At 36.3% G+C, this 25,378-nt stretch overlaps 1 protein-coding gene across 3 annotated transcripts in view; it reads right to left on the bottom strand.

Annotated features, from left to right (window-relative positions):
* MSR1 (macrophage scavenger receptor 1) overlaps positions 1-20,333 on the bottom strand; it is an 87,448-nt gene extending 67,115 nt beyond the window's left edge. Inside the window, exons 1-4 of one of the 3 annotated variants that reach the window (XM_030937407.1) lie at positions 20,195-20,233; positions 16,956-17,032; positions 6,345-6,448; positions 3,067-3,180 (exon numbers count right to left, since the gene is read on the bottom strand). In XM_030937407.1, coding sequence (XP_030793267.1) covers positions 3,067-3,180; positions 6,345-6,448; positions 16,956-16,987 — 250 coding nt within the window. In that variant the 5' untranslated portion in view covers positions 16,988-17,032; positions 20,195-20,233. Of the gene's footprint in view, positions 1-3,066; positions 3,181-6,344; positions 6,449-16,955; positions 17,033-20,194 lie in introns of those variants that run through there. The other 2 variants (XM_010358157.2, XM_010358158.2) reach the window with 2 other exon arrangements.
* Between the last annotated feature and the right edge of the window lie 5,045 nt (positions 20,334-25,378).

Raw genomic sequence — 25,378 nt, forward strand, 5'->3', positions numbered from 1 at the left:
TGGCTCTGCACTTTATAAACTATGGCATCGGACAAGTTACTTAATCTGTCATTGCCTCTATTTCACCATCTGTGTAAATGGGGTACTAACAGTCAGTGTCCAAATAACTAAATGAACTATATGTAAAATACTTAGACGACTTCCTGGCATGTAATAAGCATTTGATAAATTTCAGATTTTTGCTATTATTAATATTTGGATTCAAGATGTGTGATTCAAGTACCTATATGCCCAATATTGATTGACTATGGGGAATTAGCATTGTGTGATAAAAATATTTTTCTGGAGTTGCATGTTCCCATGAACACAGTTATCTCTATGTTTTATTTTACTACGCACATTGCCCTTATTGCTCAGCCATATAGTTTTACTTTCATTGGAAATAAGATTTATTTTGTATCAGTAAAGCTAATATTTTTCACAATATGGAAAGAGAAGCCCCAATTTGACTAAGGTCACATGACCAACTATTTTTAATTTGACAACAAATTAAACATGAGTTGACAGTAAATGCTACGTTTTATTAACAGATCTAAAAACACAAATTACCTGCTGCATCGAACCCTGAGTGAAAACTAATTTTTCATTAAAATGTTAACTTTTTGTCATATATCTAGGTAAAGAATGCCAGGGTTTATATTTCAAAAGTTCACTTATTTTTACTGGAGAGATGGCATTTTGTGACTTTTCTGTTTCACATATGAAAGGAGACAGAATTTTATGGTCTGTGCAAAAACCTAAGGACAGGGTTATATTTGATTCTATAGATCATGTCTACTCTTTCATATTGGAATTATCTTTTCCTACCCCAAATGGATATTGTTTTCAGCTAAAGAATGTTCAGTATTTCAGTAATAACTGATACATATATAAACATAAATTCTTGATTTTTTTCTTATTGTTCTGACACAGTATTATGCTGTCACACTCTGATAGTGTTTCAGCAGCTTCTTTAAGAAAAGGTTCTAAATAGAATAAATCTTATAATGAAGAAAATAACCCTCAATGTATAATTCACTTCATATTTAGAGTTTTATATATAATATTCTATTTCACCCATCAATTCATAGTTGCCAAACTTCTATCATTTTAGGGATCTATTTTGTCTACATTTGTAATTTTTTATGCCAAATAGAGATATATATTGCTTTTCAGTTTCTTTTTGAAAAATATACTGATCTACAATTTAATTAAAGGTGTAAGTGGATTGTCAATTGTTTCGTATTAATACATAATAAACATAGTGAAGCCTTTCCCAAATTCTGGTGAATCTTGCACTGATGTGAACTTATAAAATTTGAACATTTGTAGCATCTAGTCAATTTTAGTAGGTACCTATTGTAGTTTTAGTAAACAGACTAGTTCAATCATTGTAAACTTCAGAACAAATGTGTTAACTTTGTAGTATTTTCTAACAGCTCACGGACTTTGAACTTGGTTAGAAACTTGAATTATTTTCCGACTCCTGTCTGCATTCTGCATGAGCTTATCAGAAGCTGCGGTCCCTGGTCTTGGCTCTGCAGGCAGTGATTTGCATAAAAGTGATGAAATGTACTCAAATTCCAATTGGCTCACGGGTAATAATCCCTACAATGAAGCATCCTTTAGTTAAGCATTTCAAATTACAGATAAGCATAGACATAAACAAACATACAGATAACCTTAATTATGAGGAAACTGACTGTTTAATGCCAAACATTAACATGTCCTTTTACTCAGATAACAATAGTTTGGTTGGTTGGTTTGATTGTTATGGTTGGATTTGTTTTAGTTTATTTTTAATGTCCAAAAAGAACTTAATTGTTACCTATGAAAAATATTTTCCTGTGGTGACTTTTTGTTTTTTATTGGCCGACCATATTGTTTTATAAAAACTTAATTAAACTGTGAGACAATAGACCAGAGGTTAGGGTTCAGAAGTCTTGGATGGGAACTCCAGCTCCAGTACTGAGCTGTCTGAATTTTCTTATGTGGATAATGAGAATAATTACAGTGTCTACACAGAGGTTAATTGTAAGAGTATATTATTGTTTTTATTATTTCTTTCTTAGTGAAATTTTTGCTCTGTCTTAGAATACTTCCTTAGACTGCCCTGTAGCAGAGGAAGTTTGGCCTGGTCTTTAGGAACTTTTTTGTTGTTGTTGTTAAGCTGCTTAGTATGCACATAAAAATGTATCTTATCCCCTGCATAGCTCTTATTAGAGCATATGGGCAGACATTTTATCAGACATATAGAGAAGAGGAGAGCTATAAGGCATATAAATTCAAATGCCAATCAAAATACATCAAATCCATCCAAAATGCTACAAGGGGAATAATATTTACATATGTGCTTAAGGTATATACAAGCTATCCACCCTTGTAGAAACAGTCAAATCCATCTCCAGTTCAAGTCAGCCTCTCCAAAGAAATATATACCTCCAGAACATCACTTTGAGCCCAAGTAACACGTTCTATATTTTTTATTTGAGAGGATGCTATCAGGTTATGTTTAGAGATATTTTAAATAATATCTCTATGAAAAGTATGGTCATATAAACTGGATTTTACTAAGTTGTACGCCATTATTCTACAAGGTCTCCTCTCTTTAAAAACTGACAGAAATATTTTTTCTGCTCTAAGTACTAAGAATAGAAGAGCTTCTCCTGGACAAAAGGTTTGTTTTTTATATTACAGCCATTGTTAATGTAAATGATCATGCTATTTCTTCACATTGGCAAAGCGAATACTTTTGAAATTTGTCATGCACATTAGAAAGAGAGGACTCTAGAGGATAATATATTTTTGAAAGAGTTTAGTCCTTTTCATTTTACTTTTACAAATCTGTATTTTTATCTTGCACTTCTTATTTCCATTCTATTTTGTTTTTCTCTACTTTAAAAACTATTCTTTCTACTTAACTTTGCAGAATCTGTTTTTTAATTTAATAAATTTGAAGGACTCTTTGTAATATAGTATTTTCTTTATGAATGTACCATATATAAAAGACCGAATGCTTCTTTTTTGCTTTGGCAATGAATAATTCATGGATCAGTTACTAAATTTCAAAACTCTGGATCACGTTACCTGCCACTATTCCAATGAGAGGGATGAGAACTGCAAACACAAGGAGGTAAAGGGCAATCAGCGCAGCTTTGAAGGACTTCAGTTTCTCTTGAAGGTGAGGGCTGTTTTTAGGATCTAATAAAACAAAAAAGCCCAGCTTACTGTTAGAAAGTGTTATCTTCTTCCATAATTAAAATTGTTTTAATCTCCAATTACATTGTTACTACCAAGCCTACTGGAATAAAAAAGAAGAAAAAATGGTCCAGATTTATGCAGTAGAAAAGAAAGGGGCAGTCACAGGAAGAGCCAATCAAGGTATCATTATAGACACTTGATTGACTTATCCACTCACTAAACATCCACAAGAAAGTTACCGTGCTCTACAAGTTGTGCTTGTCTGATTTTTTGGAATCAGTTGGTAAATTTTAATATTGACACTTACATATACAAACACAAATTTTATTCAGCATTCACATGGGAAGATATTCTGGATGACAAAATTTTCTAAAGTAACTAATTTTTAATATTTTAAAATCAGATAGGGCAAATATTTATTTTCAATGACTACAATGTTAAAATAATTTTATTGTCCAATTCCTTCTCAATAGTTTTGTATTTGGATACCTCTTATGATTTGAATACAATGTAAACAATATGTAAGAAAAATGAAATAAACCAAGTGATTCACATTTTGACTAATCTTTAGAATGGATCAGTGAAACCCACCTTATTAATAACAGCAATCTTTTATTCATATGCATTTATATGGCACTGTGATTTATATAATGGGATATTAATTGTAGTACAGAGAAATCAATATAGAGGGGAAATAATAGATGAGGAAGTCCTTTCTCTGATTAGGTGAATACAATGGTCATCAAAAATTTATTTTCTGTGGTCATTGCTTTCATTGATCAATTTTAAAAAGTAAATTTGGCCGGGCGCGGTGGCTCAAGCCTGTAATCCCAGCACTTTGGGAGGCCGAGACGGGCGGATCACGAGGTCAGGAGATCGAGACCATCCTGGCTAACATGGTGAAACCCCGTCTCTACTAAAAAATACAAGAAACTAGCTGGGCGAGGTGGCGGGCCCCTGTAATCCCAGTTACTTGGGAGGCTGAGGCAGTAGAATGGCGTAAACCCGGGAGGCGGAGCTTGCAGTGAGCTGAGATCCGGCCACTGCACTCCAGCCTGGGCGACAGAGTGAGACTCCGTCCCAAAAAAAAAAAAAAAAAAAAAAAAGTAAATTTTACTTTCAGGTTGCAACAAACAAGGTTAAGGTATTGAAAAGAAAAGAAGAGAACTTTTTTTTTTTTTTTGAGATGCAGTCTCACTCTGTCGCCCAGGCTGGAGTGCAGTGGCCGGATCTCAGCTCACTGCAAGCTCCGCCTCCCGGGTTTACACCATTCTCCTGCCTCAACCTCCCGCGTAGCTGGGACTACAGGCGCCCGCCACCGCGCCCGGCAAATTTTTTGTAGTTTTAGTGGAGTCAGGGTTTCACCGTGTTAGACAGGATGGTCTCGATCTCCGGATCTCGTGATCTGCCCACCTAGGCCTCCCAAAGTGTTGGGATTACAGGCCTGAGCCACCACGCCTGGCCGAGAAAGTTTTTAAAAAGTAAAGAAAAGAAAAGAGCTGGATGCAGTGGCTCAAGCCTGTAATCCCAGCACTTTGGGAGGCTGAGGCGGGAGGATGGCTTGAGCCTAGGAGTTTGAGACCAGCCTGGGCCACGTGGAGAAACCCTGTCTCTACAAGAAATATAAAAAGTAGCCAGTCGTGGTAGCATGTCCCTGCAATCCAAGCTACTTAGGAGGCTGAGGTGGGAAAATTGCTTGAGCCCAAGAAGTTAAGGCTGCAACAGGCTGTGATCACACCACTGCACTCCAGCCTAGGCAAAAAAGTGAGATCCTGTCTCAAAAAGAAAAAAAATGAAAAGACAGAAAAGGAAAGGAAAGAAAAGATTGAAGGAAAAAAGAAAAAGAACCCATAATAGAAGCAAGTTGAGATATGGTCCACCTGCCAGTTTGATTAAGCCTGAAAAGCAGGATTAATTTTCTTCATCTCTAAATTATCATCACAAATGTAAATTCTACCTTTTAAATAGCTCTCAAACATTTCGATTGCTTTTTCTCTGCTCCCAATGACTCTCTCCTCCTTCTTCAAACTCTCACTATTTCTGTGTGTAACAGCCCTCACTATTATCTTTACTTGCATGCATCTTGCTTGTGCCACATCCTCCCATCTACCCTTTACACAGAGCACAAGATCCACTGTCACCCTGGAGTTGAGGTCTGTATTTCAGGTTTGCTACGCAAGAACTCATATATGAGCCTTTAACTTTGTATATGCTGCTTCTTCACACTGAAATGTCTTCTCTGTCTTTTCCGCCTCCACCCATCCCCTTAGCGATATGTATTTATGCTTTTAGGTTTAGCAGAATTATAAGTAATTCCTCCTGACATGTTAAACGATCCTGTTGAGATACAGCTGAGTATCGCTACTTTTGAGCTGTTGTCATAACCTGTGCAAACGTGTTTCACTACTACTATACGGGGTTGAATTGTGTGCCCACAAAAGATATGTTGAAGTTTTAACCACAGGTACCTGTAAAAGTGAGTTTATTTGGAAATAGGGTCTTTGGAGATGTAATCAAGTTAAAATGAAGTGATACTGGATTAGGGTGAACCCTAATCTAAAGACTAATGTCTTTGTAAGAAAAGAACAAATAGCTACACAAAGAAGACCATATGAAGAAGGAGGGAGAAATGAGAGTGGTGCAGCTACAAAGGCAAGGAACAGTAAGGACTGCCAGGAGCCCCTAGAAGCTGGGAGGAGGCACAGGAAGATTCTTCCCTAGAGTCTTCAAAAAGGCACATGGTCTGACACCTGCATTTTAGACTTCTGGGTCTCAGAACTGTGAGTGAATAAATTTCTGTTGTTTTAAGCCTCCCAATTTGCAGCCATTTGTTACAACTCTAGAAAACGAATACAGGCACATACCACCCATGATTTTCACATATTAGTGCATGGTGCTAGGATCATATTTATCTCCAGGACCTAATATTGTAGCTGGGAAGTCAGAGGGCTCAATCAGTGTTGTAGATTAATTTGATTTCATATAATACTGCCTTACTTTTATTTAAGCTTATTCTTATTCTGTCTCAAGAATATCCCTATTTGCCAAATAAGTATTATTTTAACATCCATATACATTTAAGGTAAGTCTCAAGACTATAATTTTATATGTTGTCAATAACTCTAAGAATGACCTCCAAGGGCAGCCCATCCCCCTCCACTTACTCGGAGGAAGCAAAGCTGTCATTGAGCGAGCATCAAATTTCACAGATTCAGAGCAGCTATCCGCGTCCTCCTGTTGATCACGAAAGCGATCCCACTGCTCCATACTTATGTGAAACAAATGGAAAAATATATTAATTCCACATGAAATGGCTAGAGCTCTTTTGCACAGTGTTTTAAACTGAAATTTCTGTTTGAAATGGAATCTACATTCTGTGACACAATCTACAATAAATAACATTTAATTTTAGCAAAAAAAAACATATTTTGTTAAATTTGTATATCTGTCATATACAGCAATGTATTCAACTTACCCATAAGTTTTAACTTGCATGTAAAAAGACAGATGTATGTGGAATCCTCTCATGTATCTTTCTGTGGGCAAATGTGTATCTCTATTTTTAGAGGTGCATTTTTGGAGTGTGGGAAAAGAGGTAGCTCTTCTTTCTTAGCTGAAAAATTTTTTATAAGTGACAGAAAATAACTTGTAAAATGATTTAATCAGTAATTTAATAGAGTAAAAGGAAGGAAATAAAAGAAATGTCTGGATCTGAATAACCTGATTTGACTTCTCACAAAAGTCAGTTTCCCCAGATAATTATTTTAATTTGCCTCTACATGAGAAAAGAGAGGATTTGAGCACTATGCCTGCCTTCCTCCATCCTCTTCCTTCACAGTGTTTAAATCCATTAGAGATCATAGTCCTTGTACATATCAACATAGGATTCAGGAAAACTAGTGATGGTGGCATTTTTACATGTATCTGTTGGCTGTATAAATGTCTTCTTTGGAGAAGTGTCTGTTCATATCCTTCACCCACTTTTTGATGGGGTTGTTTGATTTTTTTCTTGTAAATTAAGTTCTTTGTAGATTCTGAATATTAGCCCTTTATCAGATGGGTACATCATCAGTGATCATCAGAGAAATGCAAATCAAAACCTCAATGAGATACCATCTCACTCCAGTTAGAATGGACATTGTTAAAAATTCAGGAAGCAACAGGTGCTGGAGAGGATGTGGAGAAATAGGAATGCTTTTACACTGTTGGTGGGACTGTAAAGTAGTTCAACCATTGGGGAAGACAGTGTGGGGATTCCTCAAGGATCTAGAACTAGAAATACCATTTGACCCAAACATCTCATTACTGGGTATATACCCAAAGGATTATAAATCATGCTGCTCTAAAGACACATGCACACGTATGTTTATTGTGGAACTATTCACAATAGCAAAGACTTGGAACCAACCCAAATGTCCATCAGTGATATACTGGATTAAGAAAATGTGGCACATATACACCATGGAATACTATGCAGCCATAAAAAAGGATGAGTTCATGTCCTTTGTAGGACATGGATGAAGCTGGAAACCACCATTCTGAGCAAACTATCGCAAGGACAGAAAACCAAACACCGCATGTTTTCACTCACAGGTGGGAAATGAACAATGAGAACACTTGGACACAGGAAAGGGAACATCACACACTGTGGCCTGTCATGGGGTGGGAGGAGGGGGGAGGAATAGCATTAGGAGATATACCTAATATAAATGATGAGTTAATGGGTACAGCACACAAACATGGCACATGTATACATATGTAAAAGACTTGTACGTTGTGCACATATAACCTAAAAAAAAAAAAAAAAAAAAAAGGATTCAGGAAAACTAATTCTCAGAAATGATGTACATACAAATTTACAAATTGTCTTTGCAAACTGCCAAATAAGGAATTTCCTTAGTATTATTTTAATTACTCTATTCACTGAAAAAACAATTTCCCTTAGAACAAATAGTTTTGCATATTTGGAAAAAAACACATATTTCCTGACTGTTTAAAAAAATTATTTACTGGCTGGGCGCAGCCAGTAATCCCAGCACTTTGGGAGGCTGAAGCGGGTGAATCTCCTGAGGTCAGGAGTTCGAGACCAGCCTGGCCAATGTGATGAAACCCCATCTCCACTAAAAATACGAAAAAATTAGCCAGGTGTGGTGGCAGGCACCTGTAATCCCAGCTATTCGGGAGGCTGAGGCAGGAAAATCGCTTGTACTCGGGAGGCAGAGCTTCCAGTGAGCTGAGATTGTGCCACCGCACTCCAGCCTGGGCAAGAAGAGAGAAACTCTGTCTCAAAAAAAATTATTTATTTGTTTGTTTGTTTTGAGATGGAGTCTCACTCTGTTGCCCAGGCTGGAGTGTAGTGCTACAATTTCAGCTCTCTGCTACCATGTTGGCCAGGCTGATCTTGAACTCCTGCCCTCAAGTCAACCTCCCAAAGTGCTGGGATTACAGGTGTGAGCCATTGCACCTGGTCTCTCTCTTCCTCTCTGTCTCTCTCCCTTTCTCCCTCTCCCTCTCTCCTCTCTTTCCTTTCTCTCTCTCTCTTCTCTCTCTCTCTCTCTCTTTCACTTTCCAGGGCTTTTCTCATTTTACATAGGCAGCCATACAAATATGTCCTTGTACCTTTTTCAGCATAATTTAAATGGTATGTGCATACTAAGTAGCTTAACAATAACAACAACAAAAATGTTTCTGTGTCTCTTTAACATGTATCAGAAAAATTGGAAAGGTTTGACAAAAAGAGACTGATGGGCCTCATCCCCAGAGTTTCTGATATTTGCGGTGAGGGCTCAAGAATTTACAATTCCAACAAATTCTCAAGAGGTGATGCAATTGGTCTGAGGACCACATTTTAAGAACCTTTTCCATAAAAAGACATTATATGACTTCTTTTGTTGGACACAGTTTAGTTCATGTGATTGATAGATTTAGCCTAAAGCCAACATCTTCTGATCATTTCTTATTTTCTTGAATGCTGAGTAACGGACTTAGCACAGCACAGTTCTAACTGAGTGCACTGGCAGCGTCAGGACAGCAAACTCAAATCCAGCCCAGGAAATGAAAGGCAATCATTCAGATGCAAGTGTTCATCCCACTGTGGGGAGAGGCAGTGACATGTAAGGATATGACTCAACTCCTGTCAATATATTTTGAAAACATCACTAAGGATATTCTTTATTTGGCAGTTTGCAATGACAATCTTTGCATATTCCTCCTTTCTGAGAGTAGGTTTTCATGAATCCTATGTTGATATGTTGATCTGACCAAGGACTATGTTATTTAATGGATCTGACCACTGTGGCGGAAGGGAATGAAGGGAGGTAGGCATAGAACCAAAATCTCCTTTCTCAGGGAGAGGCAAAGCAAAATAAATAAACAATTATCTGGGAAAATGAACTATTGTAAGAAGCCAAACTGGATTATTTAGATTCACACTCCTCTCTATTTCCTACCTTTAAATTTACCCTATTAGATTTAAATAGCAGTTTTACTCACCAAGCAAAACACATGAACAAAAAATCCAAATAATTTTAAAAAACTGAGATGACAATAAAACTTAGCAAAATTCACTTTAAAACTATAGTTGAATGATTTATAATCCTTTGGGTATACACCCAGTGATGTGATTGCTGGGTCAAATGGTATTTCTGGTTCTAAATCCTTGAGGAACCGCCACACTGTCTTCCACATGGTTGAACTAATTTCCATTCCCACCGACAGTGTAAAAGCGTTCCTATTTCTCCACACCCTCTCCAGGATCTGTTGTTTCTTGATTTTTTAATGATCGCCATTCTTGGAACCAATCCAAATGCCCATCAATGATAGACTGAATAAAGAAAATGTGGCACATATACTCCATGGAATACTATGCAGCCATAAAAAGGATGAGTTCATGTCCTTTGCAGGGACATGGATGAAGCCGGAAACCATAATTCTCAGCAAACTGACACAGGAACAGAAAACAAAACATTGCATGTTCTCACTCATAAGTGGGAGCTGAACAATGAGAAAACATGGACCCAGGGAGGGGAACATCACACACTAGGGCCTGTCAGCGGGTGGAAGGCAAAGGGATGGATAGCATTAAGAGAAACACCAAATGTAAATGACGGGTTGATGGGTGCAGCAAACCACCATGGCATGTGTATACCTATGTAACAAACCTGCACATTCTGCACATGTATCCCAGAACTTAAAATATCATTTAAAAAAATTGAAGAAAGAAAACGCTATAGTTTAAGGCAATTGGAACTATGTACTAATGCTTTTTAAGTTTGAACTCAGTTTGTAAGACATGGATTCGCAAAAACTGTATTCATGTATACCTGGTATGTGCAGACATGTGTCACTTAAGGACTAAGATACGTTCTGAGAAATGCATTGCTAGTCAATTTCATTGCTGTATGAACATCATAGAGTGCACTTACACAAACCTAGATGGTCTGGCCTATTGCTCCTAGGTTACACACCTATACAGCATGTTATACTGTGCTGAATCCTGTAGGCAGGTTGGAACACAATGGGAAGTATGTGTGTTTCTAACATATCTACACGTAGAGAAATGCAGTAAAAATATGGTATAAAATATACAAAGTTGTGCACCTGTACAGGGCAATTAGGATAAATGAAAGTTGCAGGACTGGAAGTTGCTCTGGGTGAGTGAGTGGTGAGTGAATGTGAAACACTGTAGACTTTATAAACATTGCACACTTAAGCTACACTAAATGTATAAACAATTTTATTTCCTCAATAATAAATTAGCCCTAGTTTACAGCATCGTTTATAAACTTTTTTAAAACAACTTTTTGACTCTTTTGTAATAACACTTAGCTTAAACCATAAATTGTATAGCTGTACAGAAATATTTTCTTTCTAAACTGCTTTATCCTATAAGCTATTTTAACCTTTTTTTTTTTTTTTAATGTTTCTACTTCTTTAACTTTTTTGTTGATAACTAAGACACAAACGCACACATTAGCCTAGGCCTACACAGGCTCAGGCTCATCAATGGAACTGTCTTTCCCTCCATATCTTCTCCCACTGAAAGATCTTCAGAAACAATAACAGGCATGAGCTGTCATCTCCTATGATATCGATGCGTTCTTCCAGAAGACCTCCTAAAGGACCCGCCTGAGGCTGTTTTACGGTTGAATCTTTTCTTATAAGTAGGAGGAGTGTACACTAAAATAATGATTAAAAAGTATAATGTGGTAAATACATAAACCGTTAACATTTGTTATCAAGTATTACATACTTATGTAACTTTACATAATGTACTTATGTAACTTTAGATGTGTCTAAAGCCAACATCTTCTGGTTATTACTTGGTGCGTGTCTATAACCAGAAATGGCTTCCTTTTAGGCTACCTACTGGCCCCTTCTCCATATGTTTGATTATGGCTTTGATCCTCGCATTTGAGATATTCTGGCTCCATTTTTACTGAAATGCAAAAGAAACATCTCAGATTATTCTATCTACCAGGTAATAACGTTTGTGAAAAAACCTGAAGCCTTAGGATCTGATAAGTATCTTTACACTGTGAATTCTGAATGAGTAGGAACCATGTCTGATTTTGTCCACATTATGTCACTAGAGCCTAAAGCAACCTGGAACATAGAATATACTGAATAAATATTGAATATACTGAATAAATAGAATATATAAATATATGAATAACTATATAAATATTCATTATCTATAATTATATTTATAACATATAATACATATTTACATATAAATTATATAATATATAATTTATATATGTTAATTTATATAATATATAATTGACAAATATATAATATATAAATGTTATTATATAATATATACTATAGTAAATAATATATTATATAACATATATATTTCCCAATTATATTATATGTAATACTATATATTTGCCAATTATATTATATAAATATATATGTATAATTATATGTAATTTATATTATGTTAATATATTATATAATTGGCAAATATATTATATATTATATATTTTATATATCATATAATTGGCAACATATCATATAAATAGATTTACATTATTATATAATAAATAATATTTAATATAATAAAATATATTATTATATATATGTATAAGGCACAGGCATAGTACAAAAGGGAGTGATTACCTCTTTTGGGGACGTGGGTAATGAAGGTAGGAATACGGAAAAGATGACAATGAATCAGGGTTTTGAAAATGAGCAGAATCTGGGATAAGGACATTCCAGGATGGAAAATATCATGTTAAAAAGCATGAAGGTATGAACAACATGGAACTGCAAGCAGTTTTAGTTTTTCATAAAGACATCATTTATTTTTCTCCTTTACATATTTATTTTTAGTATGCCTTACCTAGGTTAAGAGAAAACAAAGATTTAAAAAGCCAAGTGTCCCTTTTATTATACTTTCACATAACCTTTTTCAGCCTAGATTCAGGTAACTTCCTGTCTCTCCCATGAAAGGAGAGGGGCAGTGCACATCACAATAGGCAAAAAAGGCTTTCAGGAAATAAAATGTTTTAATTTGATCTATTACATCTGTTCATTTTTCTTGAGTACCTTGGAAAGTGGGAAAAAAACAAAAGGAGAAAAAAATGGTATTTTAAACAACCAGACTATAATAACCTTAGTTAGGTTGGTAGTACACTCTTTATTCTTTTTCTCTAAATAGGTACAAACGAGGTTCAAAAAGAAGAGGCTGGAGAGGCAAGTAGCCGGTAGCATCTGACTCATCAATTTCTTCATTTTTCTGATCACATAAATTGATCTGGCTTTCACAACCTACCCAAAATATAACACTGAATCACTATCTATATAAGTGAAGTTAAAAAAAAAAAAAGTATTCTTTGCTTTGGCAGTAGTGACCTAGATTATTATTATTAGTGACACATTATATATTGTTTATTAAACATCTTGCTTTTCTCCCTTTCACTTTGAACTAGAGATGAAGCTTGATTTTGTTTAAGTCTCTAACTTTTGGGTTATCTTTTTTTAGCATGTAGAGGTGATAATAAATATTTTTTTTTTTTTTTTTGAGACGGAGTCTTGCTCTGTCGCCCAGGCTGGAGTGCAGTGGCCGGATCTCAGCTCACTGCAAGCTCCACCTCCCGGGTTTACGCCATTCTCCTGCCTCAGCCTCCCAAGTAGCTGGGACTACAAGCTCCCGCCACCTTGCCAGGCTAGTTTTTTTTTTTGTATTTTTTAGTAGAGACGGGGTTTCACCGTGTTAGCCAGGATGGTCTCGATCTCCTGACCTCGTGATCCACCCGTCTCGGCCTCCCAAAGTGCTGGGATTACAGGCTTGAGCCACCGCGCCCGGCCTGATAATAAATATTTTGTGGACTACTGTATTTTAAACTGTGGTTAACTTGGGAAGATTTATTTAAACTCTGAAAAAGGAAAATTCTCTAGTACATGTCCTATGAGTGGTTTAGACTAACTGACAATATTTGGTCCATAAAATGTCCCTGACGAGCGTAGTGGACCAGAAGGGAGGTGCACACTAAAGCATACTCAGCGGAACGAGGGATGAACAATATTCCCGATGGCTACATTTGTGCACCATGGGAAGTCTGTTTGCTTTCTGGGGCCAGTGTTCAAAAGGGATTAGTTTATCATGAACTGCATGAAATGTTGGTATATATATATTCCAGGAAAAAAAAGATCATGTTCATCAGAGATAATGCAGTCATAGGATTTGTGGCATTTTCTGATGTCACTGCCTTTTTTCTTAGTCTGTACAGTCTCTCCAAGAATCTCATCTTCTTCCGTGGCTTGAACTACTGCCTGTGTGCTGATCGAGCCAATACAGCCAACCCAGATCTCAGTCTCAGAATCAGCTTTTGTTTTACATACTACAATTAGCTACAAGGTGGATTTTCTATAGCAGCCTACCTTTTATTTTTCCAGGATTTTCATTGTGGGTATATCATCCATTTACATCATCTATTACCCACTTATTATTATTATCTACTTACTATGTAGTGGAGAATACATGATACCGCTAGGCATATGCCAGCAAAGCACAGTCACTCAAATCTGAAGCCAGAGCTGCTTTTCTAGACCACTCTCATGTGTAAGACCCATATCTGATTGCACAAACACTCCTGATTTCCTTGGATCCATTCCTTCCATTCTATTCCAATTTTTGGACTTCAGCTTATTTTTATCTAGCCCAGTCAGGCATCTTGGGTAGCAGCAGTGGTGCAGACAACTAAGAGGATAATCCAAGGGCATTAAACGAGAGGACAAATTAATAGCATCTAAACCATAACACTTTAGCAAAGAATAGGAGGGAAAAATCAAATAGTAGAAGATACCTTTCTTCAGGAAAAAAACACGAGAGACATAAACTTGGGAAACATGATATTCAATGGGTGAGTAGGGGAAGAAGACTCAGTACAAAAGACAAGGAAGAACTTTTTGACACTGCAGGAGAAAAACAAGAAGCAGTCAGGGTCATGCAAAAGAACAAAGAAGTTCGTGTCCTGCAAGAAATCCATAACCTGCCACATAGAATTTAAGTTGTTTTTTCCTGTGTGGTAGAAGCAGAAATAAAATCTTGCAAGATTGGCAGTGGTAAATGTATAAAAATGAAAGTCCCTGAATGCATAAATGAAAGTTGTTCATGCTCATGGTTTTCTGTTGAGAAAAGAAATACTGATGATTTCACTGAGACAGCACATCCAGGAGAGTTTTATTTATTTCTGGATATTCCTCCTCTTCTCCCCAATATCTCAATAGCAGAGTGGGCGAGGGCCCAGTTTCTGTTCTGTTTTCTCTCCTTCTATTTTTACTCCCTTGGTGATCTCACTAGCCTCATTGTTTTAAATATAATCTGGAAGACTGATGACTCTCAGATCTTTATCTCTTGCCCATACCTCGCCTCTGAATTCCAGACCCATATATGCCACTGCCTAACAACATCTCTGCTTAGAATTCTAATATGGTCCAAACCTAGAGGTCTTCCTTGTTCCTTGCCTTTTCTCATCCACTACTTCCAATGTCTCATCTGATCCTGTTGCTTTGTTTTCAAATGCTATGCAGAAACTGAGGACTTCCTGTCACTTCCTTGCTAGCATCCTGTCCAAGACCCATCATTCTTTTCACCTTGACAATTTTTTTTTGTTTGAGATAAGGTCTTGCTCTCTTGCCCAGGCTGCAGGGCAGCCATGTGATCACATCACTGCAACCTTGAACTTCTGGGTTCAAGCAATTCTTCCACCTCAGCCTCCTGAGTAGCTGGGTCTACAGGTGCATGACACCATGCTCAGTTACCTGTTTATTTTTTTTTCTAGAGATGCAGTCTTGCTATGTTGCCTAGGCTGATCTCAAACTCTTTAGCCTCCAGCAATCTTCCCACCTCAGCCTCCCAAATTTCTGGGATTATAGGCATGAGCTATTGAGCGTTGATGTTAATAGCACCCTGACTTTCATTCTTACACTCTTGAATTAATTCTCCACACAGTTTCCAAAAGAATCCTCTTAAAAAGTAAGGCAGATTGAGTCACTCCCATGCTCAAAGCCCCTGAGTGCCTTCTTGTCTCACTCAGGCCTTCACTAAAGTCTGACTCAATAACACAGACCACCCATAATCCCTGCACCTTGGGAGGCCGAGGTGGGCGGATCACCTGAAGTCAGGAGTTTGAGACCATCCTGGTCAACATGAGGAAACCCCATCTCTACTAAAAACACAAAAAATTAGCTGACTGTAGTCGTGGGCACCTGTAACACCAGCCACCAGGAGGCTGAGACAGGAGAATCGCTTGAACCTTGGAGGCAGAGGTAGCAGTGAGCCAACATCAGGCCACTGCATGCCAGCCTGGGCAACAGGAATAAAACTCTGTCTCAAAAACAAAACAAAACAAAACAAAACAAAACAAAACAAAACAAACAAACAAACAAACAAACAAAAAACAAGAAAGAAAGAAAAAGCAAGCAAGGAAGCAGACTGTTCCTGAACATCCAGTTTCAACCTACAACCCCCTGGGGCTTTGTCTTCCCCATCCTGGCTTCATTTTCTTTCCCCCAAAACATATTTTCCTTATTTGTCTTGTCTACCATCTGTCTTCTCTCATCCAAGCCAGATCCATGATGTGGAGTTGTGATCTCTTTGGTTCAGGAATCAGAGAGTTCCTGAAGGTGCTCATTACATACACAATGCCGTATTTAAAATTACATTCATAAATGAAATGAAAGGCAAGATCTTTTTCAAGATGACTGGATTTTATATCTTGGGTTATGCCTCAAGAAAACTTTGTGGTTCACTAAAATGGGAATTTAAAAAATTCCTCTGTTACACATTGGAAAATAAAATATTTCTCTCTGCACTGCATGTAACTAGCAAACTGAAACAAAAAATATTACCCTCAGTGAAGCCACTTGGCTTCAAAAGCATTTATTATTAAAATTACCAGATTATTTCAGCTCCCTACTCTGGTTATAATCATTGTAATTTTTTAGTAACGTGAACATACATACATGCATGAGCCTTCATTAGCAGGCAGTGAACGAATCACACTGTTCAAGTGTGCCGTTTAATATCAGTTCGAAAGTTACGAAAAACAGTAGCTTCACATAAAGTGACTTTTCCTATTAAATGTCAATGTACTGATAAAGGGTTGTGAAATCTTTGGCGTTTGTGTAATCTGTTAAAAGCACGTGCTCACGAGAAGTGAAACACGTTTCTGTAATATCAGCTTTTTATCAAGTGGATGAAAAGTTTACAGGAAATTCATAATGAAAGAATTTCAAGGTTCATTTGTTTGGAACCATATACTTACTTTTTCTTGTTTTTCTCATAAAACATTCTCATAATATTACAGATACGTTAGGATAAAATTTCTGTCACCTCATCACCCTAATAAAGGAAAAAAAACCCTTAATTTTTTAAATGAAGCTCGAGTCTTTGGATATATGTACACATGTAACATAGTTCATGTTGTCATGCAAATATCATTTGGTATTATGCATTTTCCTTAAAATCATCACATTATTTTAATATTTCAAATGAATTTTTCAAACTTGAAATTTGTTTTATTATTCTTTAAGTTCTGGGATACACATGCAGAATGTGCAGGTTTGCTACACTGGTATACATGTGCCGTGGTGGTTTGCTGCACCCATCAGCCCACCATCTAGGTTTTAAGCCCCGAATGCATTCGGTATTTGTCCTAATGCTATCTCTCCCCTTGTCTCCCACCCACTGACAGGCCCTGGTGTGTGATGCTCCCCTCCCTGTGTCCATGTGTTCTCATTGTTCACCTCTCACTTATGAGTGAGAACATGCAGTGTTTTTCTGTTCCTGTGTTAGTTTGCTGAGAATGATGGTTTCCAGCTTCATCCATGTCCCTGCAAAGAACATGAACTCATCCTTTTTTATGGCTGCATAGTATTCCATGATGTATATGTGCCACATTTTCTTTATTCAGTCTATCACTGAGGGACATTTGGGCTGGTTCCAAGTCTTCACTACATAATAATTCTACATATATAATATGTGTGTATGTGTGTGTGTGTGTGTGTGTGTATATGTGTGTGTATATATAATCTTATTTAGTCATTTTTCTAAAATATAATTTTTTTCTTTTAAACTTTTTTTCCTTTTGTCAGGCAGCAATGCTTCATTGATATAAATAATGATGTTATAAATATTTCCTTTTTTTTTTTTTTCAGATGGATTCTCGCTTTGTCACCCAGACTGGAGTGTAATGGTGCGATCTCAGCTCACTGAAACCCCTGTCTCCTGGGTTCAAGCGATTCTCCTGCCTCAGCCTCCTGAGTAGCTGGGATTATAGGCATTTGCCACCATGCCCAGCTGATTTTTGTATTTTTCACCATGTTCGTCAGGTGATCCACCTGCCTCGGCCTCCAAAAGTGCTGCGATTACAGGCGTGAGCCACCACACCTGGTCATTATTTTCATAATTTAGCTTTCCTCTTTTAAAACATTTCTTTAGGATAATTCACCATATGTGAAACTCAAAGGTGAAAGGAAAACTATTTTGAACTTCTTGGGCTCTACTGTCTTAGTGATCTTTAAAAAGATTGCATAAATTTATAAATATTCCAGACTTATATATTAATATGGCAGTTTCAAGCAAAATTCACTACCATTGAATAATAAAGCTTATTTTAGAATCATTTAGATTTTGATAAGAGTTAAATAATACCTAAAAGTGGTTTTCATTTTTATTTTTTATTATTAATGTTAAGAGAGAGACTTCACTGTAATTGTTTGTCACATATTTTTCTTCTTGGGTTATTATCTATTCATATTCACTGTTTATACATCCCCACAGGTTCCTTTTATCTGTGCATGTGAATAAGTTCTTTATATTTAATACATATTTACCATCTGTCTTTTCATACTTGACATGTATTCATTTTTCCAAGATTTTTCCCTATTTAGTTTTTTCATCATATTCTTATGGTCAACTTTATCTTCAAGATTTGAAATAAATAATAACCTTGTGATCCCCTTTATTGTATAAAATAAAAACTTTGATTTTTGTAACAGCAGTTGAATGTGTATATAAAATTAAAATTAAATTAAGATTATTTGTGAAATTAACAGTTTTATGCTTAAGGAACAGCTTGAGGAACCTGTCTGTAAGAAGGATTTTAGTAAGAAATGGAAATATTTATATTGAACCTGAGGTCACTGATATTCATTCTTGGTAGCAAAGAAGAAAGAGCACCAACTTTTGAATCTGAAATCTAGATTTGAGTATTGACTGTGACATCATTTAGCTGTGTGACCTTAGACAAATATTTTAACTTATTTGAACTGAAGTTTCTTTAGATATGTAAAATATGATCACAATATAAGTTTAAAGAATTGTTGTGAGCATTAAAAATAATTTTTGTAAATTGCCTGATACACAAAAAAGCATCAATATATGAATCACTGCTATTTTAAAATACCATTTTTTAAAAAATATGAGCTTTTCTTATTTTGTTCTCACAGTATCTTCATGAGGTACACAGTAGTACTTTCTCCATTTTACAGGGTAGGGAACTAAGACCTGAAATGTGTAAGTAACTAGTCAATATTACGCAGCTAGGGAGCGGGGGAGCTGGCATTTGAACACAGGCAGTCTACTCCCAGAAGATCAGCTCTTACCCACTGCAGAAAACTGCTAATCACTGCATAAAACATTCATAATCTCAGTTCTATGGTTTTTCTATAACTATATTTACCTGGTCAATGCAAATGCCAACCTCCCATTGCATGCTGTGTGAATCTTACTTATTCTTCAAGATTAATAGGATTTCTAGCATCTCCATGAAGATTTATTTCTGATACACTTTTTTCCCATAGAAGTAATTTTGGCCTCGCCTATATTTTCATAGTAATTACCTACAGCTCTTTCATACTACTTAAGGTGCTCAAATTACATTATGCCTATTTGGGGATGTTTTAAATCATAAGGTTCCTGAACACAAAAAGAACTATATTTTATTTTTTGTATCCTTTCCCCACATCTAGTTCAATGAAGTTCATATAGTAGATACTCAGCCAATATTTGCTATATAATCAAGGAAAGATAATAAAAGGCATTAGATTAAAGCCAAAAATGTTCCATGAAAAGTTATGAAAGGAGAATAACTGAAATATATCAAATTACACTTTGAATAAAGTCAATACCTTAAACAAAATATGCTTAATTATATGAAAAAAAAAAAAAAGCACCCTGCCAGTTCAAACTACAAAGCATTTAGTATATTTCATGTGTATTTGTGAACACATATGTTTTTCACTCACGGAAAATTTAGCAGAAATCTCTATTTTTTGATTATCAAAAACAAACAAAAAAAAAACACAACAAATTACTGCTGATAGAATAAAGCATTCTACTAGAAATCATTCATCATATATATATACACACACACAGAAATATATCATATATCACACACACACATGCATACACACATAGAGTAGACACATAAAAATCAATAGAAACAATTCTGGAAAAAAACATTAAAATAAGCTTTTTTTTTTTTTTTTTTTTTTTTTTTACCTTAGGTCCTAAAGAAAGCAGCACTGATTTATCCACTTTTCTCTCTTTACAATTGAAACCTAAAATCTTTATCTCATAGTATTTCAGCATCTGGTACATGAAGAAAGGAAATGACACATTGGTGTGTTGAAAATCTTTCTTAATGTGTTTCAATAGCACTCTCACCAATGCACAGGTTTGCAAAATCTAATTTTGTCAGATAACTCACTCTTCACCCCATTTAGGCTGCTTACAAAAAAAAAAAAGAGAAGTGAAAAGAAAAAGAAACAAGGGTTGTTGAAATAAGCGCATAATTTATGGCAGATTGAGCTTTCTTTTTTTTTTTTTTTTTTTTGGAGACAGAATCTTGCGCTGTTGCCAGGCTGGAGTGCAGTGGCTCAATCTCGGCTCACTGCAACCTCCGCCTCCCAGGTTCTATAGGCGTGTGCCACCACACACAGCTAATTTTTTGTATTTTAGTAGAGACGGGGTTTAGCCATGTTGGTCAGGATGGTCTTGATTCTCTGACCTCATGATCTACCCACCTCGGCCTCCCAAAGTGCTAGGATTACAGGTGTGAGCCATTGCACCTGGCCTGATCTTTCCTTTTTTATAAGTAATCCATGCCTTCTAAAACATTCATTAATTCTCATGATCTTCCCTTTCATGTTACTATAATGTTGAGTAAAGACTCCATGTTTGGCCGGGTGTGGTGGCTCACGCCTGTAATCCCAGCACTTTGGGTGGCCGAGGTGGCTGGATCACTTGAGGTAAGGAGTACTAGACCAGCCTGGCCAACATAGTGAAATCCATCTCTACTAGAAATACAAAAATTAGCCAGGCATGGTGGCATGCACCTATAATCCCAGCTACTCAGGAGGCTGAGGCTGAAGAATTGCTTGAACCCAGGAGGCAGAGGTTGCAGTGAACAGAGATCACACCACTGCACTCCAGCCTGGGCAACAGAGTGAGTGAGATTCCATCTCAAAAAAAAAAAAAAAACAAGAAACAAAAAACAATAACAAAAAGAAGAGTCCATGTTTAGTGATTTGGGTTTTTTCTTAAATCCTTTTTCCTATACCTTTATCCCTAGCCTCAAACACAAAACACACGAAGAAAGAATATGATGTCTTACTAAGTACAAGTAATAACCTAAAAACACTCACTTCTGTTCTCTCTATAATGATAACAGCATTAATTTTTAAAGCACCAGACAAGTTGTTTACTTCCAGTAGTAGAGCAGAGGGAAGGAATCTCAGGCATGGGATCAAATGAAAGGGATGTTCTTTCCCTTCTGCCATCCATCAGGGTTTTATACAATTCAACTCAGTTATTTACTCACATTCAAGAAGTTCAAGTATGACTCACGTAAAAACGTCCAACACTATATTAATGAGTTAACTTTTACAACTGATAACTTCTGGGAGAAGGTGTTTAGTTTATATTCCATAGTCACTTCTTTGTGCCCAAACAGGAGGAATCATGCTTCCTACCAAAAGATGTCCCAAATTGCCGTGCCCGTGGACAGCATTCTTCAGAAGACAATACGTCTGAAAGAAAGTATGCAGGAACGGGGCATGGCCTTTGAGAGACGCAAAGTAACAGTATTTTTCCGTCATTCTTAAGGTAACCACTAAAAGGCTAATAGCAGTAGTAAGACAGGCATCAAAGCAAGCTGCATAATTTCTAACCAGGCAGCTTTAAGACAAGAAGTAGGATCACAATTTCATCCAGCCTGGAGCAGCGTAAATGCTATTGGCTCTTCCTCATCAAATTGTTACTGACACGGAACTGGAGGCTACAAAACTCACACTCTTTCCTTTATAATTATTTGTATATGCTTCTTATCTTAAAATATAGTCCTTTTGGGTTTTTATTTTTTTGACAAAATCTGAAGTTTAAAATGTAGACATCCCTGACAATACTACATGATTAGAAAAGTCAGACTCTGGGAATAGCAAGCGAAGATACCAACTTTCCAGAATTCTATCCTAATGTGCTTTCTTTCTGTCAGTGTGCTTTATTTCTAGTATGTCTCTGTAATATTGTTTGGTATATATCCACAATGCTAATCACTTCCCTACGTGATGATTTCCACACTCTTCAGCCAATCTAATTTTTCATTAAAAATTTTCCCTTTCTATATGTGTAAATAGGTACTATATATTTTTATATAGTTTTACATATAATAATTATAGATTACATAACACAATATAATCTATTAGGTCTTACTCTATGTAAAAACACCTTTAGCAGGGAACCATGTAAGAAATGTTCAGTTCAAGCCAATGATTGGTTGAGAACAGAGGTAATGTGTAAGGGGTTGGGACTTTGCATTCATTCTTTCATTTGACTTCACAGCAATTTTGTCATATCATTTCCTTAATTGAGAAGTTAACGTTTACAGATGTTAAGTTTCTCGAGATCATAGAGTTATGAGTCATCAGAGCTGGTATTTAAACCCAGTCTGATTACAAAATTTGGCAAAATATAGTTTTTTTCTTAATCTGAAGTAGTATATGTATTATTAGGGGACTATAATATCTCCATAAAAACAGGTATACAGAAAACAAATCCAAATATGAGCAAATTCCAGATCATGCGGATAGTTACTTTATTAATAATTATTGTGATGGATCCCAATTACTGCATTTTTGTTGCTTATGGATATGTGTCTAGAATGAGGTATATGTAAGATTATGTCCAGTGACCAAATAGAGATTCATAATCAAATAGACAAATGGCTCAAAAGAATTGATTCAGATGTCCTAGGGCTCATTGTGGTAGAGGTGTACTGAACTCAAAAGAAGATTTAACATTTTACACTCATTAAGAGGTTTTTTTTTGTTTTGTTTTTTTGTTTTTTGTTTTTTTTGAGATGGAGTCTTGCTCTGTCACCAAACTGGAGTGCAGTGGAGGATCTCAGCTCACCGCAACCTCCACCTCCAGGGTTCAAGTGATTCTCCTGCCTCAGCCTCCCAAGTAGCTGGGACTACAGGTGTGCGCTACCAAACCCAGCCAATTCTTGCATTTTTAGTAGAGGTGGAGTGTCACCAAGTTTGCTAGGATGGTCTCGATCTCTTGATCTCATGATCCGCCCGCCTCGGCCTCCCAAAGTGCTGGAATTACAGGCATGAGCCACTGCACCTGGCTAAGAGGTATTTTTGTATGTCTAAAGTTACAACAGGTTGTGAATCATAATATATAGTTAATATATTATGACATTTATTGTACGATATACATATGATAAAGTTTCAGAGATAAAATTTTTCATGTTCTTAATTCAAAGCAGTAAGTAAATAGTGATTTAAATAAAGATTTTAATAATGCTGCAATGGACATATATTGCTTTAGGATTATAAAGCATTTACAGAATTATCAAAACATACTTTATTAAAATTGACATTGAAAAACTGCATATTGACAGAGCTTTTTGTTTGATAATCATAAGTAGAAAACTGTGAAGTTACCAGTAACATTTTATATAGTCTTATTAAACAGAACTTTCCTATATGAGAATTATTGAAGTCAAAAACCAGAAACAGACCAAGGATAACATCAGAATTAAATACTATCTTCCTTCTATTAAACATATAATAATATTTTGGCTCACCCACGCAATCTTAAATTGGTGCTGTTAGTTAAAATTTTAATATTTTGGTGTCATTTTAAAATTTAACATATGCATTATATTTCAAAAACTTGGTTAAGAACTGTAGGCTCATGGTGTTTAGGTCTAAATTTGTGTTTCTCTATTTTAACATAAAATTATAATAAAATAATATATCAACACTTAATAAGGTATAGAGATCAATATATTTATTTTCTTTTGAGAAACATTACACAATGCCATACTGTCTATTTTTTAAAGAAAGTGCATGGAAGACCTCTAGTTCCAGCTTCAACATCTAAAGAGCTTGGAAGTCATCACTCATATCTCGACACCATGAAAAAAGGTGGAGAAACTAAAAATCAATGACGTCTTGAACCCATCAGAGAACTCAGGTCGCAAGGAGACCACTGGCCTGAAACCGGGAGAGAGAGGAGATTACAGAGCATCACAGCAGAGATCAGAGGCTCCAGTCTTAGAGGAGCCCCTAAACACTTACAGGCTTTACTTGCAGGAATACCACTTGGTTCTCACAGTATATACCAAAAAACATCACCTGATGTCCCTGGCAGAGAGAAGGGGAAATCTAATGATTTTAAAATATGCATAGAGCATTTCCTGTAACAAAGGCCTACTCCCCAGCGAAAAGAGTTTATCAGAGCGTTATCTTAGCTAGGCAGCTGAAGGGCAACCATTCAGCTCTCACTCCCTCTAGTCTTCCAGTTCCAGTTCAACTTGACGGATAAAAAAAAAGGGGGGGGTTTAGAAATGCTCATGAAGGTCATGGTCCAGGGACAAGGGCCCACTAAAAGACTGAGATTTAATCATAAGACTGTAGAACGCTTCCCCCCGCCCCCACATCTCACCCCTCCAACAGAGCTCCAGTGTGATAACAGTGGATGACAGCTGAAAGAGAGGCAAGGATTTTTTTGAAAGGGAAGTTTGTAGGGGAACCTAAATACAGTAGACGCAACAAAGACACTCTACAGGTAATTTCAGCTTCTGACAGCTGCATCTACAGGAAATGTTAGATGCAATCCAACTCCTAGCTAGATTAATATACAACCTCACACTAAAAGGCAAGTAAGCATATCTAAGACCCTAAAAGTCACACTGTCCTTAGACAGTTAGGGAAGTAGAATGGATAACATATGCCCAAAATACGAATGACTAATTTCCTTGCAAGATCAGCTGTCTCCTGTAAGCAACATTTGACAATTCACCCTTTCCTCGTGATGATGTCTTAACTGAGAAGACACAAAAATGCAAAGAAACAAAAGTGAATATGAGATCACTTTTATGTGCTATTTTAAAAACAGTAATGCACACTGCACTGTGTTTAGGGAAGTATGGCTTCAGAATTTTAGGAAAGACCCATGTCGTTTAAATGAGTTTCAAAGTTGTAAAAGTGTCAATTAATTTAAGCCAGAGCAAAATGCATTAAGCAAATTCTTACCCAGAAGTCTGTGAAATCATGACGAATGTCAGCCTAGAGGCCCAAATGAGAGAACAGAATTTATGCTGTAGCCAAAAGGATTGTTGCAAGGTGGATACCATTGACTTTATAGCAATTTCACATACTCCATTGTCTTTTA

The sequence above is a fragment of the Rhinopithecus roxellana genome, chromosome 9 (assembly GCF_007565055.1).
Source record: "Rhinopithecus roxellana isolate Shanxi Qingling chromosome 9, ASM756505v1, whole genome shotgun sequence".
NCBI classification, from domain to species: domain Eukaryota; kingdom Metazoa; phylum Chordata; class Mammalia; order Primates; family Cercopithecidae; genus Rhinopithecus; species Rhinopithecus roxellana.